General features: G+C 38.9%; 1 protein-coding gene across 1 annotated transcript in view; it reads left to right on the top strand.

Annotated features, from left to right (window-relative positions):
• The window catches only part of LOC124712488 (UDP-glycosyltransferase UGT5-like), a 55,537-nt gene that overhangs the window by 28,763 nt on the left and 5,899 nt on the right, over positions 1-20,875 (top strand). The window contains exons 3-4 of the mRNA XM_047242783.1: positions 6,189-6,411; positions 11,350-11,569. Of these exons, the coding sequence (XP_047098739.1) occupies positions 6,189-6,411; positions 11,350-11,569 (443 nt within the window). The remainder of the gene's footprint in view (positions 1-6,188; positions 6,412-11,349; positions 11,570-20,875) is intronic.

A 20,875-nucleotide genomic window follows, 5' to 3' on the forward strand; every position in this document is an offset into this window, starting at 1 on the left:
AATGAAGAGAAGGTGGTAGTGAGATTTTTCTAAGATAAGTTGGAGTGATGCAACTTTCAAGCAGAAACAGCTGTACCTATTGGTACATAGAGACCTGTTTTGAGATGCAATTAAATCATCCTGGTGTTACCATTTGTGGTGGTATCACATGTTGTGGAGTACTTGGGTCTTGATTGATTGCTGGAACTTAAGATGGAGGGAACTATCTGGAAATGTGAACAAGATATGCTACTAGGGGACTGAAAATAATCGACAACTTAAACTCACTTTACTTTCAACATGATGGAGCCCTACCACATTACACAACAACCGTGCATAACTACACTGATGAGGTATTTGATGAAAAGTGATTGGATTGTGAGGAGCAACAAAAATGTCACCCAGGTCAGTACTTACACAAATGGATTTCTTCTCTTGGGCTTATGGTGAAGAAAAAGTGTATGTTAACAAAACCACAAACAACATATTTTCTTATAAGTCTTTACATACTCTGTAAACTGGAGATCTGTTAATATTTTGAATTGATAATTAATCCCTGTTAAACCCCAAAAGGAAATCTTAATGGCTGGCATAATGCAGGTACTAGATTTAGTTCTCCTACATGAATGGAAACTTGTCAGTTTGTTTGGAAAGCACATTTCAAAGTTAATGATGAATGCCGAAGAGAAATTATTACAAGCAGCACTATTATTTGATTGTGAACTCACTTTTAACTAGAATTCATTACTCATTATAAGCTAAAGTTACATACTGGATCCCCCCAACCTGAAACCTTGGTTGTGATGATAGACTGATCTGTAGTGCAACTCAAGGTCTAGGTTATGTTGGAAGGTAACAATTTGGTTGAGAGTTTATTTATTTATTTATTTTGATCCAACATCAACTGATTACAAAAAAAAAGTTTTTTTTGTTCCAGTCTTCTGGATAAGTCAGAGCCTTACTTACTAGAGTTACATATTATTGCCTGGCATTTTTATCTACACAACTTTTTCTAAATTTAGTTGAGAGAACAATGTTACATATATGGACTATACATAAAAATGAGTTGGTGAAGTTAATGAATATGAAAGCAGAAAACCTGGTTGCAGTAACAAATTAACCAGTAGAGAAGCCTAATGTTACCTATGAAACTTGCTTTTCTGTTCACTATCCTTGTGGGTCTATATATGAGAGGAAACATGCTGAAGCTGTGCAATACATTAAGAAATAGCTCCTTAGATGCAGATTCATTCACATGATTTATACTGGAGTCCACACAGCCAATAACAGTGTCTTTTTCTGTAAACGTAATGTCCAGAAGAGACTATTATTGAAAGTGTCTATGTCCCATGTAGGTGATCTATAATTATTACTTTACCCAGCTCCCCACACACTTGGACAAAATACTTTTCAGTACTCAAACTTACTTTTGTGTTTGATAAATTTAGAGAACTGTGGGTATTCTTCAGGCATACAAACCATCAATTTGCATGCAACAATAATAATTTACTTGATGAGTTCTGTTAGCTATTATTGACTTATGAATAACCGCAAGTCACTGTAACACTTGGCTACCATGTATCAACAACAGAATCTAAAAGTTAATATCATTGAGCTACCAACAAAAAGGGACATACAGAGAAAATAATTCTTTTGAGATATTTGAGTTACAGCCCTCAACATTATTAATCATTAGATTTAGTAAATATTCAAACTCCTCGACTTATGGCATCCTTCTTATAGAACTGACTAGCGACATTATAATGATTAATATTAATCATAAGGTTAAGTTCCATAATTTTGATAGTAGTCTTAGAATCTGTCCACATTATTAAAAAATGCAAATGTGGTACTATGTTCACATACACACTTCACAACTGCATGAACTGTGTATCTGTAATGAAGCTCTTAACATTTACATCGGTTGTATTTGTCAACAATACTTCTTTTGTATTATTAAGGTGGAAATTATCAGAACTAATAACACAATACCAAATATGTGCTTTTTATCAGATTTCAGACGTTTATGGTTTTCTAAGACACTTCACATTTTTGCACCTATTTTCCTGCTAGTTCAGTTAAGGATGTAAACATACAGCCACAGCTCTACTCTGCCTATTTTACAAACAAGATGGCTCGCAGTGCCCAGGCCACTATCCCTGGTTGGCCATGATGTAAACAGTTGTGATGAAACACTCATTCAAAGCAGTTACAGATTATGGCATATTCTTTGTCCTACACCCTTTGACACATTTTGCTGTCAGCAGATTCTTGTCAGACTAGCAGTCAAAGATTGTAGTACAACAAAAAATGTATAATGTTAAAAATGTCACTACTCACTACCCTTGCAGGTAACATTCAGTCTTTGTTATTATATATGAGTTAGTATGTGCATCCATTAATTTGTGCCTGCCAGGAAAAAGGTACTCAACATCTACATATGTGATTACTCTGCTATTCACAATAAAGTGCCTGGTAGTGGGTTCAATGAACCACCTTCAAGCTGTCTCTCTACCGTTCCACTCTTGAACAGCGTGTGGGAAAAACGAGCACTTAAATTTTTCTGTGCGAGCCCTGCTTTCTCTTATTTTATTGTGATGATCATTTCTCCCTATGTAGGTGGGTGCCAACAGAATGTTTTCAGAATTGGAGGAGAAAACTGGTGATTGAAATTTCTTAAGAAGATCCCGTTGCAATGAAAAACACCTTTGTTTCAGTGATTGCCACTCCAGTTCATGTACCATGTCTGTGGCACTATCTCCCCTACTCCCAATAATACAAAATGCGCTGCCCTTCTTTGTACTTTTTCAATGTCATCCATCAGTCCCATCTGATGCGGATCCCACACTGCACAGCAATACTCCAGAAGAGGGCAGACAAGTGTGGTGTAAGCAGTCTCTTTAGTAGATCTGTTACACCTTCTAAGCGTTCTGCAAATGAATTGCAGTCTTTGGTTGGATCTACCCACAACATTATCTATGTGATCATTCCAATTTAGGGTATTTGTAATTGTAATCCCTAAGTATTTAGTTCAATTTACAGCCTTCAAATTTGTGTGACTTATTGTGTAATCGAAATTTAGCGGATTTCTTTTAGTAATCATGTGAATAATTTCACACTTTTCTTTATTCAGTGTCAATTGCCACTTTTTGCACCATACAGATATCTTATCTAAATCATTTTGCAATTTGTTTTGGTCATCTGATGAATTTACAAGATGGTAAATGACACCTTTTATTAACCTGACACGTTCCACATCATTACAAAGTGTTGTATTCATGATATATGGAACAAGTACTAATCTAATCTAAGCATCATCTGCATACAATCTGAGATAGCTACTGAGATTGTCTCTTATGTCGTTAATATAGATCAGGAACAATAGAGGACCTATAAAACTTTGTTGGGGAATGTCGGATATTATTTCTGTTTTACTCAATAACATTCCATCTATTACTACAAACTGTGACCTTTCTGACAGGAAATCATGAATACGGTCACAGAACTGAGGTGATGTTCCATAGGAACGCAGTTTGGTTAGAAGATGCTTGTGAAGAACGGTGTCAAAAGCCTTCTGGAAATATAAAAGTATGGAATCAATTTGACATCCCCTGTCAATGTGAGTATAAAGAGCTAGTGGTGTTTTGCAAGAATGATATTTTCTGAATCCGTGCTGACTACGTGTCAATAAAACGTTTTCTTTGAGGTACTTCATAATGTTCGAGTACAGTATATGTTCCAAAACCCTACTGCAAATCAACTTTAGTGATATGGGCCTGTAATTCAATGGATTACTCCTACTTCCCTTTTTGGGTATTGGTGTGACTTAAGCAATTTTCCAGTCTTTAGGTACGGATCTTTCTGTGAGTGAGCATACTCTGTGAGGAACCTGACTGGTGTATAATCTGGACCGAAAGCCTTGCTTTTATTAAGTGATTTAAGCTGCTTTGTGATACTGAGGATATCTATTTCTATGTTTCTCATCTTGTCAGCTGTTATTGATTGGAATTCAGGAATATTTACTTCATTTTCTCTGGTGAAGGAGTTTTGGAAAATCGTGTTTAATATTAGTGGCACTGTCAAGTGGCACTGTCATCAGTGACTTCACCGTTGTTATCATGCAGTGAAGGTATTGATTGCATCTTGCCACTGGTGTGCATTATATATGACCACAATCTCTATGGGTTTTCTGACAGATTTCGAGACAGAGTTTCGTTGTGGGAATTATTGAGATACCCGCATTGAAGTACGCACTATATTTTGAACTTCTGCAAAACTTTACCAGTCTTGGAGATTTTGTGTTATTTTAAATTTGGCATGCTTTTTTTGCTGCTTCTGCAACAGTGATCTGACCCATTTTGTGTACCATGGGGGATCAGTACCATTACCTATTAATTTATGTGGTCTATATCTCTCAATTGCTGTTGATACTATCTCTTTGAAATCATTCCACAACTTTTCTACACTTACATGATCAGATTGGAAGGAGTGCAGACTGTCTCTTAAAAAGGCGTTAAGGGCATTTTATCAGCTTTTTTTAAATAGATATACTTTGCATTTCTTTTTGATGGTTGTAGGAGTTACAGTATTCAGCCTAGCAGCTACTGCCTTGTGATCACTAATCCCTGTATTCATCATGATACTCACTATTTGTCCAGGATTATTTGTTGCTAAAAGGTCAAGTATGCATTTACACTTTGAGTGGGCTCATGAAGTAATTGTTCAAAATAATTTTCTAGTTGGTCAATTGCGGGTGATGAGGTAACATGATTACAGACTGCCCTGCTGTAGGGCTAGAACGTGAAACAAGCGGATGTTGTTTCCTTCATTCCTTTTCTGTCTAGCAGCTGGTTCCTTCACCAATAGTCACAGCACTCCCGGGTTTTGGCACTGTTTTACATACTGTACAATAACTAACAGGACAACATATATCATTCTTACAGCTTTATTTACATTAACTAGCCAGATATATATGTACAAAGATTAACATGCTATAAACAGAGTATTATTTAACCAGAAACACTTAGTTTAAAAATCATTAATCACAGTTGTATAGATAGAAGAGATTTGGCAGCACTGGAAGTTTTCATATAGGTTATATAATGGGAAGACAGAAATTTCAAAATCACATTTTAACCTGAAAATCATTTCAAGTGGCAGATATGAACTCTTGCTATAATTTATTAGATAAGAACTGCAGATTAATTCTAAAGAAGTTGTAGAAATGTAGAATCTGGACAAATTGAAAGAATCAGAAATTTTCAACAATTTCAAAGGATGCAACAGGAGGCAGGAATACCGTACAAGACAAGTGAAACAATGGGAAGTCCAAGATGGAATAACATCAATATTATGAACAGGATAGACTGCTAGCCACCACATAGAGAAGGTGTTTAGTCACAGATAAGCACAATTAAAAGACTGATAAATAAGTATTCAGCCAAAAGACCTTCTTTGTAAATAGAAAACACATGCACATTCACATAAGCACAACTCACACACAAATAGCCACTGTCTCTGGCCATTGTGGCTGGTAGACAAATGGATAGCTTCAAGAAATGTAATACTGAAGGCAGTAGAACATCAAATAGGCAAAACACAATGTCCAAGAAATATCCTTGAATAACAAATGAGTTACTGAATGTAAGAAAGAAACCAGGAACACAACTAGTGAAGCAAGCAAACAGGACTATAGTGGTCTAAAAAAGAGATTTGCAGGAAATGCAAAATGCCAAAGCAGGAATAGCTAGAGGAGGACTGCAAACCTGTAGTAACATGCATAACTATAGAATTGCCACCCATAGGAAAATTAAAGAAATCTCTATGGAAACATGTGCTCATTAAAATTCAGATTGCTACCATGCAGGTTTTTTAATATCTATGGCTACTTTGGAAAGATGTTGTGTAAATGTCTTGGATAACAAACACACATAAGAAATATAGGCACAGCTCTGTACCCAGGAGATAAAGGGGCCACTGAACACTATATTGGTAACAGCCATACACTGCTTCATTTATTGAAGGATGGAAGCCCAACCACTGATTGTCAATATGATATGCTAACTATTCGAAATTCTCTAGCTTTCTTTCAAACTTGTATTTGAGATCTAGCAGTGCAATATGTGTTTGCAAATAAACCTTAATTGCATAAGATGGATCACTAATGCATTGGTTGGTAACACTTAATGACGCTCATATGGCTTTTGCAGGATATTCAGAATTATCTTGATACATGCACACAAGGAGTTGTGTATTTTAGCATGGGTTCGAATTTAAGGAGTGCTGATTTCCCAGAAGAGAAAAGAACAATTTTTCTTAATGTATTTTCAAAGTTGAAGCAATGTGTTCTTTGGAAATACGAAACAGATAATATCCCGGGAAAACCAAAGAATGTAAAAATTGATAAGTGGCTCCCACAGACTGATTTACTAGGTAAGAACAATAATTGATTTACTATTTAATGTCCATACTTGTGTTGACTTATACTTTGTATAAATTGTTCAGATATGTTCTACACACACACAAAATTAATTTTGCTGCTTACACAGTAGCCAAGCAAACTAGAAAAAATCGGGGGAATAATGTACAAAGTTTTAAAACTTTGAGAAAAACTTATAGTGGATGTAAGGAAAAACTTATAGTGGATGTAGTAGTTATAAATGGAAAAGTTTCCTCCACAAGTGGGTGAGTATCCCCCACCCCTCCACTTAATTCAATTTTTTTACCTTTTTTTCAGTATTTACAATAAACACTTCATTTCTGAAGACAAGTATTACAATAAAAAATATTTCTAATGAATTTCTGCCCAAAGAAGGTTATACACGTGTTTTGAGGAAGATGACCAGTTTTCAAGATTAAAAATACATTAGTTTATGCATTTAGCATAATTCTCAACTTTGGTTTTAATTCAGTTAACTCTTTCTTCTATTTCTATACAACTACTTCCCATTTTTAATATAGAAATATAGATGTAGTACATAAATGTTGGTACTATAGTCTGAAGGCAAAAACTAAAGCAAGAGAGGGAATGAAATTTATTTAAAAACTAACATTTATTGATTCAGAATATTTCTGCTATACACTTCTTTGTACAGGATTATGCACCTTAATATTTGTATTGAAATCAAATTCATTTGTCATGAAGATTAGGAATTATTGTGTAATTATCAACTATTACTGTCTTTATGTCACATTTCCGCTTATCATTTGCATATTAATCTTATGAGTGAAAGTAGGCTAAAAGACCAGTTCCTAAATCTGTTATGTAGTTTCAACCTGCTTCCACACATACACACACCCACAAGAATAACAAATAATACAGTCAATATAATGGAAGGAAACATTCCACGTGGGAAAAATTATATATAAAAACAAAGATGAGGTGACTTACCGAACAAAAGCGCTGGCAGGTCGATAGACACACAAACAAACACAAACATACACACAAAATTCAAGCTTTCGCAACAAACTGTTGCCTCATCAGGAAAGAGGGAAGGAGAGGGGAAGACGAAAGGAAGTGGGTTTTAAGGGAGAGGGTAAGGAGTCATTCCAATCCCGGGAGCGGAAAGACTTACCTTAGGGGGAAAAAAATACAGGTATACACTCGCACACAAGCACATATCCATCCACACATACAGACACAAGCAGACATATTTAAAGACCAATTTTAAATATGTCTGCTTGTGTCTGTATGTGTGGATGGATATGTGCTTGTGTGCGAGTGTATACCTGTCTTTTTTTCCCCCTAAGGTAAGTCTTTCCGCTCCCGGGATTGGAATGACTCCTTACCCTCTCCCTTAAAACCCACTTCCTTTCGTCTTCCCCTCTCCTTCCCTCTTTCCTGATGAGGCAACAGTTTGTTGCGAAAGCTTGAATTTTGTGTGTATGTTTGTGTTTGTTTGTGTGTCTATCGACCTGCCAGCGCTTTTGTTCGGTAAGTCACCTCATCTTTGTTTTTATATATAAATAATACAGTCAGTATTATTGATAATATATTTTCAAATGTAGGACGCACAGAAGTTGAAGTAACAAATACTGATTTGGGATTATCAGACCACAGTGCTCTTGTTCTCAAAATTCCTTCAAGGCCACTGAAAGAGAAAAAAACACACTTCATGTATAAAAGAAATTTTTCTACAGAAAACTGTGTAGAATTCATAAATATGCTAACTAATGAGGCTTGGGCAGAAGGACTATCCCTAACAAATACAAATGATGCATATAACACATTTTCTTCCATTTTCATGGGATATTTTGAAATGTGTTTTCCAAAAGATCTGTCAAAAATCAGGTCACATGGCAATAAATATATACTTGAGCAGTGTTGTGTATATAAGGACTAGCCGTTTAGGGAGGACAAAACTAAAGCCTTATGAAAAACAGACTATGCATTTAAAATAACAAGCAGGGATGTATATAGGCTATATTAATTTCATTGCATTATTATTAACTTCATTGTATTATTTTGTTTTGTACTTTTTTACGTATATATTGTTTGTGTCCAATTTCTTTGAAATGGCTTACATGTACCCTTGACAACATCGATACAATATTTATTGTCAACGGATGGATAAATAAAATAAAATACAATAAACAGCACCTACACAACTAATAAACCATAATATCTAACAAAGGAAACTCCACATAGAAATATCAGTATTGTAGGAAAATATAGGTTACCACTTACCAAGAGGAAGACATGTTAAGTTGCAGACTAGAACAGTTAAAAGACACTTACAAAAAGCCACAGACTTCATCAGCAAAGAGAAACAGAAAAACACCCATCAAGCACACCTCATGTACACATGACTACCAAGGAAAATATTGATTACTACTTACCATAAGGAAGACATGTTAAGCTGCCAATGGGCACAGTTAAAAGACACTTACACAAAGCTTTCGGCCACAGCCTTCATCAGCAAAAGAGAAACACACACCATTCATAGACACATGCAAGCACACCTCACATACACATACCGCCAACTCCAGCAGCTTAGGCCTGAATGCAACTATCACATGGGATAGCAGCAGCAGTCTGGAGGGAGTGGGGAAGAGGAAGGGATAGTGCAGTTCCTCTACAGTGGGGAACTTTCCTGTTTCTTTACATCCAATATGAGCTTTTTTTTCAAATTTTGTAAATATTTTCCTCCATTTGCTATTTTTTTATTATTAATTTGTTTGGGGTATAGGTTTTATATTGTCACAGTTTTGTGAGAATTTAAATACATGTAAAAATAACCATCACAGTACATCTGAGTGTTACAATTTCATCATGATTGTATTACTACTTTCTTTTACACCTCATCAGTATATTTCTTATGAGTTCTTTCACATTATCTTCTATTTGTGGTACTGCCAAGGATTTTTCTCTTGGTGGTAGAGCTCTTATAGAACACACTCAGCCTTGAGAATACATCTGAGAAAATACTCGATGGAGGAGTACAGGTCTCAGTATGGGAAAGTCAACACTAAGATTCTCAGTAATGCTCCTGAGAATGTGGTTAAGTCAAAACCCTCCAATGTATCCATTCTCCCAGAAATGATATCCAACATCACAATGTGTTAACCTCTGTTGAGCTTGAAAAATATTGTGAGAAACAAGAGGTAACTTGAAACTTTGAACTGGCCCCGGAGGCATGTTAAAATAATACAACCAATAGTGGACTTCCTGTGAAAGGTATTGTTCCTAGTTCGACTCTCAATATGGCACATACTTTTTAACTTCACACAAATCTTAAAAACCAACATTGAAGGGAAGAAAAGTGGTGTGCTAACACTATGCATCATCATACTGATTTCAGCCACATGACTAGATAGTTGTCAATGCTTTTCCCATGAGGCCTGAGCATAGAGGCATTAGTTATTTAACTTTAAATGATATATTTCCAACTTACCAGCAAGAGTACTTACAAACTGTCTTGCAAACCTGGAGACAGCCACATGAAACAGACAGCATTTGGATAAGATATACACTGCTTTTCCAATTACAAAGGGCATTCAAAAAGTGGTACCACTGGCACAGTCACTAGGGTACAGAAAAATTTGTGCATGTTGGGTGCCTAGATTATTAACAAGAGAAATGAAAACGATGAGGAATAATGTGTGTGAGGGTCTCATGAAGACCTTTACTGAAGAGTGGGAATAGTGCTTTGCTGGTGTCATTACCCAGGAGGAAACATGTTTGTTTTTGTCTGAATCTGAGAGCAAAACCCAATCCATGGATTGGCGTTGTCCAGGCTCCCTTTGGAAGAAGAAAGCGAGACTTTCATGAACAGCAGCCTGAAAGGTGATGGCCTCCTTCTTCTGGGATCAGTGTGGTGTCATTTTCATTGACTTTTTTGGAACCTGGCTCCACAATTAACCAGGACCGTTACTGTTTGTCATTGAACAAGCTGTGACATGCCATCAAGACCCACAGACCACAGCGTCAGGGTCAGCTCATCAGACTATGCCATGATAATGCCAAACCTCATACTGCCCTTATGATGCAGGAAGAAATCAGGAAAATGGGTTGGAGAATTGTTCCCCATCCTCCCTACAGTCTGGACTTGGCTCCATCTGATTTTTACCTCTTTAGTTGTCTGAAGGCCCACCTGTGTGGTAAAACATTTATTAGTGAGAAAGACCTTATCTTCTGTGTTAAGGGACGGTGTAAAAGTCAGTCCCCAGAATTTTACTAAAGTGCATTTACATCATGGAAAGAACATTGGGCCAAATGTGTCACAGCTGATGGAGGCTACATTGAGTACGCTCAATGTATAGCTAAATGTCCCCAGTATCTTCACAAAAAATTTCATTCTAAATTGCAGCCCACAGTGTATAAAATCATGTGAAATAATCATGTTCCACTAACTTAATTTTTGACATTACTTTCTTCACAAAAAATGTGTTAACGTAAATCCCTTATTGACAGCAGATGCCAAACTGTAGTGTAAGCTACATAAAAAACCAGATTTGGAATGTAAGTTAGTGATTTGTAAAACTTTTCACCAAATATTAAGAGCATCTTCATATAAGTGTGAACCTGTTTCCAAAATAACTTACTTTCTTAAAGTAATGACAACAATTAAAAATAAAAAGTACTAATGATGTTGCAACAACACTAAGACATGACTGAGTCAACATAAAAGATAATAAACGTTGGTTTGATCAAAGTGGTTTTATATATATGCTTTATTATCCTTGCCGTTTTAAATAATAACTCTGCTATCAGTTTTCTTTGGAGTAATTAATGCTTATTTAACATGTAAACATATTCTCGAACAGTCTCAACACTTTTTCCCTGTGTTTCAAACATCATTGTCTCAAATATAACTATTTCATATGACTTTATTGTACTGATAATATTAAAACTACCTGTTAATATTCCAGCTCATAAAAATGTTCAGCTCTTTATTACTCACGGAGGTCTTATGAGTACAATAGAAGCTATCAGCCGTGGTGTTCCTATCATCGGAATACCTATAATGGCTGATCAACATGCAAATGTGAAAAGGAGTGTATCAGCTGGAATTGGGCTACAGCTCGACTTTCAGAATATTACTGAGGTTTCCTTAACCTGGGCTATATCTGAACTTCTCAACAATCACAGGTAAGGTCCTCTACTGTTACTTATGACTTCATTAACTCACAATAACACTGCAGCCCCTTAAATTGCATCAGTCTGAAGGCAGCCTGCAACAAATGTTGTACTTGCAAAAACTGTTATACATGCTCAGATATGCAAATGTAAGCATTTCAGCACAGCCACATAAAGTAGACGAGAGTGACACCATCTATATTCTTCATGTAAGGAAGAATTACAGAGCAGGTTTCTCATTCAGAAACTGAATTAGAATGCTGGCTGTTTGTAAGAACATCATGTTATGCTTCACTTAAGAATGAGAGGCCTCTACTAGCACATATCTCAATTCAACAGTGGCATAATTGTGCCCTATTAGGACAGCAGTTTATCATTCCATGATATTGCTGTTCGGGTTATTCAGATCCCATGACTGTAAAGCAAATATGGAGTCAGGGGGTCCAGGAGGCCAATACTTGATGGCATGCAGGATCTCAAGAGCTGCACACAACTAGTGGCTTTGAGGACAGATGTGTCGTTCACTCTGCCGGGCAGGGTTACAATTATGTTACGTACTCCAAATAAGGAAACGGGCTCAGTTCCAGCAAGATAAGTAGCCACATGAGAAGGGGTGTTATCACACTCTCCCATTTCTGTGTACAGTGCCACAATGTATGTATCTAATTGTGGAGGTTCAGATGAGAACAAATGATGCTAGAGTGTATGAGTCATCATTGTATGGACCCAACACCTGATGTGATGATACGAGATGCTACTGGACACACAACATCATCACATTTGATTCAAAATTAATTTGCTGAATGTGACTCCTTCAACATCAGCTGCATCAAGTAAAGATCTACTACCCAACAGTGAGGTGTGAGAATTTTCATCACTATTGGGTTGTAGGTCTATTACCTATAGAGCTGATGTCGAGGACTTCACAATTAGCAAATTAATTTTGAATTATTTTGTACAGATGTGGATCATCAACAATGTCTGTTTCATTCAGACACCACAAAAGTATTACAAGCCTAGGCAGGCATACAGTGATAAAAGCATCAATCTCACTTCTTGACATCTTTCTTCCTGTTGTGGAAATCCAAGTAATGTAGTGAGCATTAAGCTCTGAATTCAGTGAACCATGATATAAGGATGTAGCCAATGTACATACAGAAGTTCAAATCCACAGAGTGCACACAAATAGCAAAAGTAGTTACGACAACTGCCTTTCATAAACTGGAAATCTGCCTACGAGTCAATATCCATCACCCGAGTTCAGTTCGACTCAATGTCCAGCTGGGTTAGAGCTATTTATGCTGTCAGAGGTGGCAGCACTGTGTATTACACAGTGAGTAACTAGGAGACATCATAATAAGAAGGTTTTGAATCTGAAACTGATAATAGCCAATCAATTTAGCACACTGTGTATCCCCTGATCACCTACAAATTTAATTGTGTTTCCTTCCTACTATATTGTGTATGCACAATACGTAAAATTTGGTGATTTTGTGTCCTCGCTGGTGTTGCAATTTTAATGGCCAGCAGAGTAATAGTAACCAGTCAGTTGCAGGATCTGAGCACAAATAAAGTATGTTTTTTGTAGTGGACTGGCCAGACAGCCAATCCACTATGACCGGTAGCCGAAAGGCACGCGTTTAAGCTCACGCAGACTGGCGTGAGGTCTGGAACAGGACAATGTCTTGAGAATTGCAAATAAAGTACGAAGATCTTGGAATACTTAACTTTAATCCACAATTGGAGAACATTGCTCTTGTTTAGACATTATTAACAATCTCAGTATAAACTGGTAATGGCGCCTTGCTAGGTCGTAGTAAATGACGTAGATGAAGGCTATGCTAACTATCGTCTCGGCAAATGAGAGCGTGTTTGTCAGTGTATCATCGCTAGCAAAGTCGGCTGTATAACTGGGGTGAGTGCTAGGACGTCTCTCTAGACCTGCCGTGTGGTGGCGCTCGGTCTGCAATCACTGACAGTGGCGACATGCGGGTCCGGCGTATACTAATGGACCGCGGCTGATTTAAAGGCTACCACATAGCAAGTGTGGTGTCTGGTGGTGACACCACATTTTTCACATGTGTGAAGAAAAAATATCGTTAATACCAGAGACTATAAGGTCTTCTCAAAAGCAATGCTGAACAGAGTGGAAAAACAATTAAACCCACAAATTGGTGAGTAACAAGGAGACATCAAAATAAGAATGACTTTGGACAGAAAATCCTATTAACTGATTAAACAGACCTTACACTACACAACATCCAAGGTTAAATCAGAGGAATGCTTTCTGAGGCCTTCAAAATGAAAACCAGAGTGCGTACTCAATAAGGTGATCAGTGACTGGTGACAAGAAACGAAAGGTGTGGGTGGAATATGGCTGGGGTGCAAGAAAAAAGGAATACAGACAGATTGTCTAGCATTCAAAGATGATATTGTGATATTGTCAGAATCATTAAATGAGGCAGTTAACTAAACCATGCAACTACAGGGATGAGTGATTAAAGCGGTTCTACAGATCTCTACCAAGAAGACGCAGTATATGACAAATGTTGAGGCAGCTTCTAGATGGATGACAATAGCAGAAGGAAAAATTCAAAAGGTAGAGAGATTTAAATACCTGGGAGAACAGATAGAAACTGGTCTGTCAGAAAAAGAAGCAATTGGAGCACAAAAAAAGTACAAACTAACTCTGAACATCTACAATGAGAAGAATATATCAATCAATGCAAAATTCAGACATTACCAGTCACTGATTCACCCTAAAACTTTATACACAGCACAAACTCTGATCCTAGTAAGAACAAGAGTACTTAAGAGACTATAACTGGTGGAATACCGAGCAAGATGGCACAGTGGTTAGCACAATGGATTCACATTCAGCAGGATGACAGTTCAATCCCGTTTCCAGCCATCCTGAATTAGGTTTTCCATGATTTCCCTAAATCGCTCCAGGCAAATGACAGGATGGTTCCTTTAAAAGGGCACAGCTGACTCCCTTCCCTGACCTTCCCTAATCCAATAAGACCAATGACCTCACTGTTTGGTCTCTTCCCCAAAACAATTCAATCCAATCCAACTGTTGGAATGAAAGATTGTCAGGAGGCTATTGAGACCCCGAAGAACAGAAGATGGACAGCTATGAAATCTTCATGGGTTATCAGCCGAGTGGCGTTGTCTTCTAGTTGCAATGTTTCAATGGACTGTGTATACATCATCATCAGGCGAAGACGATGGATACGCAATCCATTGAAATTTTGCGACTAGAAGATGACACCACTCGGGTGATAACACGTGAAGATTTCATAGATGAAATACGCCAACAAAGCCTGCAATCACAGAAGATGGACAATTTGTAATACAAGCAAACCAAGAACTGTGTACCAAAGTAGAGAGAATCTTGCACATAATCCAGAACAGAAGAAGTGTGTCCTTTGGACACATACTTAGAATGGACCAAGGGAGGTTAATACAGCAAATCATACAGTTTCCGATGAGCAAAGAACTAATAGATGCTGAATACAGGAGGTTGAAAGGGATCTGGAAGAAATTGAAATGCAGGAACAAGAGAGGGAGTTATTTAAATAAAAAATTCACTGTGCCACAGGTTTACAGGACAGAACTAGTAACAGTACAAAATCATCATGTACAGAAAAGTGAAGGAGGCTGCAAAGTATGAGAACAAAAGAATATCAGACATGGAAAAAGACCAGAAGGAATGAAACTGATATGAATTAACATGCTCCTCAGATTGCAAACAGGGAAAGAAGAAAAAGAAAAAGATGAAAAAGAAAATGATATTATAAGTATTATAACATAAATGTTCTGCTCCAGAACCAGTTCAAGCTCCAAGCGTTCTGTGCCTGGAGTATTTGTTTTGGTGAGTTAACAGTCTCTGGCCCCTACTTGAAAAGAATTGATTGGTGGTGAGAAATAAATTTATATCTTATGTTTTAAATCAAATAACATAAGCATGAAAAGAAACAAAGAATCTTACTCAGGGACCAGTTAATTTATTTTGAATTGCACAAAGTCAAATTAAAATGAGAAACTTTCCTCTGCTGGTGTGGCACCTCTTAATTCCAAATTCCAAGGCCCCACAATCTGTACTAGCATATGACTCTACCCACACAGCTGCACTTGCCCTTTCTTCAAAGAGCTGCTGCAACTGCTGACAGAAGTGTCTTTCCTCCCACCATCACATGAAGTTGCAGTATTTTTTAATGAGGACCAAGGCACTGTATGAAGACTTGTGATTGCTGAAACCCAACAGATTCCCAATGGCAGTGAATGGACATATTATGGCGAGTCAGCCTTGCATCATATTTTGAAAATAACTTGCAGACACCTTGTTTACCAAACATAACCAGTGGCATAGCCTCCAGCATGAATAGAATGTGCAGCTGCCTATTGTAATGCAAACACCTTGTTGTTGTAGGCTCCTTTCACAAACTGGGACAGTAAATTTCCTGCCAGCAAGTACATGAACAGGAGTAAACAGACAGTTAAAGAATTTATATGTATTTTTTGATTGTGTGTAGTTTGTGCATAAATAAATATTCGTGTGGCTAAATTTCTAACCGCGTGATACTTCTAAAATATCCATTCCATTCCACTGCACTCCCAATTACTTTCCCTTTTAAATTAAGTGGAAATGCATGCTGTGTGGTAAGCACTGAGAGCACAGCATGCCTACCCACACTGGTGATGCAAATTCTTGAATTTTTTCCATGCAGCACATCTCTCCTTTAGAGTGCCCGCTGTATAACTCCCTGCCCCAAAGCATGTGTGCAAGCACCAACTGTGCAATCCTTGTCTTCCCCTCTTCTCATCTGTACTGCCAGACTTATTAACAAGATGCAGCACACCTATGGAACCTTGTCCATGGCGCAAAGCATTCCCTTTGATCACGTCCTTGCAAATGGGCCTCCTGACCCACAGTCACAGGCAGCCAGCTTTAATTAGGTCCTCATGCAGTTTGCCTACTCATGAGCACTACTGCACCCCTCACACAGGCCCCAGTGCTGACAAGTCAACCGGCAGATCCTCCACACACTTCCCTGCATTCGATGTCCGTGACCCACGTCTACGGTTTGCATCCTTGGAGGCGATCTTCACCGTGTCTGCAATTATAAGCAACACAATGAAGTTCACCCTTACCATAGCTCAGCACAGACTCATAGTCTACGCCCCACTGTCTGGCAACTATAATTAACTGAAAAAGTGCCTAATCACACACTTTGCACTGTCAGAAATAGAGGGTTCCTGGCCTTTGTTTTCATTAGCTGATTGTTCCAATGTGAGTCCCACCCAGCTCCTGCAGCACCTCAGCACCTCTGCACCTTAGGTGAACCCCACATCTTGTTGGACAAACTCCACATCCACAACTGGAGTTCTCGCTTGCCGGCGGCCATCCATACTGAGCAGGATCATAAAGATAATGACACGGCCATGGTGATAGAAGATTGTGTATCCCAGTAGCTGCAAGACTACATGGGAGCACAAAACTTTCTTGCACCATGATCTCACGTTGTTCACTCATGTGATGGTGTGGGTCAATGGCTGTCAGCCCCCACTCTGTCCATGGTACTCGGGTCCTCACCTCATTCTGCAGTAAGGCAACAAAACATTCACTGTGCACATCTGCAGTGTCCCGTCAGTGATGTCCATTAACAGACTAAGACAAGCTTACATGTTCACCATCAATGATGCCGATGAAGCATCGTTGGTCGAGATATCCCTAGTGACCACAGATGCCACAGATGTCACTGCTGACACCAAAGCTCACCCTGATACCACTAGTGCCTGAAACGCAGATGCAGCCACATCATTCCCATTTGCTACCCCCACCCTCCTGCCGTTGTTCTTGAGCGTGAAAAACCCAACGCTGAAGGCACAATGCATGGCACCGAGTTCAATGCTTCATCAACTCCAACCGATAGAACCACGGGTGCCACTCCTCCAGCACCCTAGTGGCCCTCGCCACTGCTCAGAACGCAGCCTCGAGCACCTGAGAAGCAGTGCCTTCTCCCGCTGCCCTGCCAGCACTCCACCAGGGTATCTATCAGAAGGCAGAGACAGCAGGAGCACTCACTGATGCCCACACACTCTGGCACACATTACACCAAATGCACTGGCCACATTGTGCTTGGCGGTCAATAGCCTGCCTCTGCTAGTAGCTATTGCTGCCCCATATCCAGTGAGACTGCATCACAGAGCAGCTCCTCAGGCAACCTAGTCCCCCTCCCACATCCATTGTCGCCCCACACGGTGCGTTCTTCCCTGAGTTGCAAGTCCAGCTGCTTGTCTTGTGCTCTGGGCCACCAACCACTGTCACACACAGCACACAGGCCAGACCAACTCCCAGTGCTGCTCACCCACCACAGACATATGCCCCCATCGCTATGGCACCACCCTGGCATGCAGTAATGGGCAGCACCGTGCCATGCTGCACACCGTGCTAGCACACCTGCATTGGCTGCTGAGGTCACGGACTAGCTGCGACCACTCGTCTGCTGCTGCTGCTGCCCCACCCGCCCGACACCGCTGACCCACCACTGTGGCCGCCGTAGTGGCCCAGCTGCTTCTCTCCATCGCATGTCACAACACCTCGCCCCTATGCCAACACAGTGGGAACTGCCTCTGTAACCCAATGTCAGACCAGTGTTTCGGTGCATCTCTATCACCGACACCCGTGTCATCGGTGACTGATGGCCTGGAGCTGCACTCATACATGACCAACCTGGCATCCACATCTTGCAAGGGGGGGGAACTGTATGGTGCCTCTAAATTACAAATTCTAAGGCCCATACAGTCTGCCCTAGCAGACAGCTTTATCTGTCCAGCTGCACCTGAACTTTCTCCAAAGATCCCATGTCCAATTGGCAACTGCCAACAGGAATGTTTCCTTCCCCACCACCACATGCAAAACCAGGTGCTTCTGCTGGATTTTCTGCTAGCAAGAGATGATATCGTTCTTGTGTGTGTGTGCATGCACTGATCAGTAGCAACAGTAGCTATGCTTGGGTGTCACCTGCAAACTCAGTGAATTTGCAGTGTTTTTAATGAGGACCTGGGTGCAGTATGAAGATTTGTGGTTGTTACAACCTGATGGCTTCCCAATGACAGTGCAGGGCCATACTTTGGTGAGCTGGCCTTGCATCATATTTTGCAAATAACTTGCAGGCACCTCGTTTATCGAACAGGACCAGTGGCGTACTTGCCGGCATGACTCAAATGTGCAGTTACCCATTTAAACACAAACATCTTGTTGTTGTAGGCCCCCTTTTCAGATACTAAGACAGTAAATTCCTTGCCAACAAGGACAAGAACAGTAGTAAACAAATGGTTAAACAATTTAAAAGTAGTTTTTGATTGTGAGTAGTTTGTACATAAATAATCATGTGGCTAAATTTCTAAAATTGTAAAATATGTGTTCTGTTCACTCCACTCCTGACTCTCTTTTCCTTTTAAATTAAGTGCAATGTGTGCTGTGCAGTAAGCACTGACCGCATGGTATGCATACCCACACAGGAAACAAATTTTGCATCATATTGTCTAACCATCATTTAGCATGCTCCTTAGTTTAAATTCATCCTACTGAAAGAATATTAAATATAAAAGATCTGACACTTCTCAGGACTGGTTGTTTTCCCACTTCTAAGATTCTAGCAAAACAAGGCTATAGGAGTCCTTAATACCTATTTTAAATTAGTTATACATGAGATTTCAATGCCAAATTAACTCTGTGTTGCATTTATAATGATATGACCCTTTGAAGCCATTGTAAACTGATGGGCCATGCACTATGTGTAACATCAGACTGCTGAATTCCAAAGACCAGTCTACAAATGAATCTACAAATATCCTTATCAACTACTGCAGAGAACTTTTATTACAACTCATGTACAGAGGTCAGTAGCAATGATCAATTGATCGATCATGGGACTTTATTTTCATGTTGCACTTTTCTCCAGAAACTACTGATCACAAGGGTAAACACAGAATACAAATCTACATCTTCCCTCTGCACACCACTGAAGTGTATGGCAGAGGGTACTTCCTACTGTACCACTTATCAGGACTTCTTCCAGTTCTGTTCATGTGAGGAGTTTGGGAAGAATGACTGTTTAAATGTCTCTCTGCATGCTTGCCTATGTGATCCCTACAGCAGTGATACATAAGAGGTTGTAGTATATTCCTATGTTCCTCACTTATTGCTGCTTCTTGAAACTTTGGAAGTGTCCATCTTCAAGTGCCTGCCAGTTCAGGCAGGTTTCATTCCCTCAATGAAGCTCTACCAAACATCAGACAAATCTGTGATCATTTGCACTGCCCTTCTTCATATATATTCAGTATATCTGGTGTAGATTCCACACATTTGAGTTTGAGTAATATTCTAATTTGGGCTTCAATAGTGTTTTGTAAGAAGCTCCTTTACAGACTGATTTCATTTGCTGCTGTCCCACCAATGAATGGAAGTATTCCCTGTATTTTACCTGTAACTGAGTATTTGTGATCATTCCATTTTGTATCTCTACAAATTGTTACTCCCAGGAACTCGTTTGAGTAGAGTGACTCCATCTGTAGCTCACTGATATTGTAGACATGAAATATCACACATTTTAACTTTTTGAAATTAACATTTTACATTTCTAGGCATTTAAAGCAGATCTGCAAAGTTTGCAGCAGTGTGAAACATTACAAAGATCAGACTGAATATTTGCGCAGCTGTTTCACTTTGTATTTTGCTACAGATAACTGCATCATGTGCAAAAAGTTTGAGGCTATAATGATGCATAGGGAGGTACCATAACTGAAAAGAAACATGGGGAACAGCAGAAATAATTCAACTGATTGATGAAAGATGGAAATATAAAAATGATTGAGAAAAGAAAGTAATACAGCAATATGAGTTACTTTGGAACTAGATCAGTAAGAACTCCAGGGAAACTGAAGCAGAATGGCTACAGAAAATATATGAAGGAACTGAAAAGGAAATAGGTCACCAGAAAGACACATTCAGTAACAGAAAATCAAGATAAGTTTCTGTGAAATTAAAAATAAATATGTCATCATTAAGAATGCAAAAGGACTTCCACTGTTAAATGCAGATGAGAAAGTGAATAGGTGGAAAGAGTGCATTGAAGGTCTCTGTGTGAAGATGAACTGTCTCCTCATTTCATAGAAGAAAAAATGGATGTCAATTTGGAAGACACAGGGGATCCAGTAGTCACAGTATGACACAGTTTTGGAAGACTTGCAATGAAATAAGACAGAAGGAACAGATAGCATACCTTTCGAATTTCTAAAAGTGTTCGA

Source organism: Schistocerca piceifrons, chromosome 8 (assembly GCF_021461385.2).
Source record: "Schistocerca piceifrons isolate TAMUIC-IGC-003096 chromosome 8, iqSchPice1.1, whole genome shotgun sequence".
Classification (NCBI taxonomy): domain Eukaryota; kingdom Metazoa; phylum Arthropoda; class Insecta; order Orthoptera; family Acrididae; genus Schistocerca; species Schistocerca piceifrons.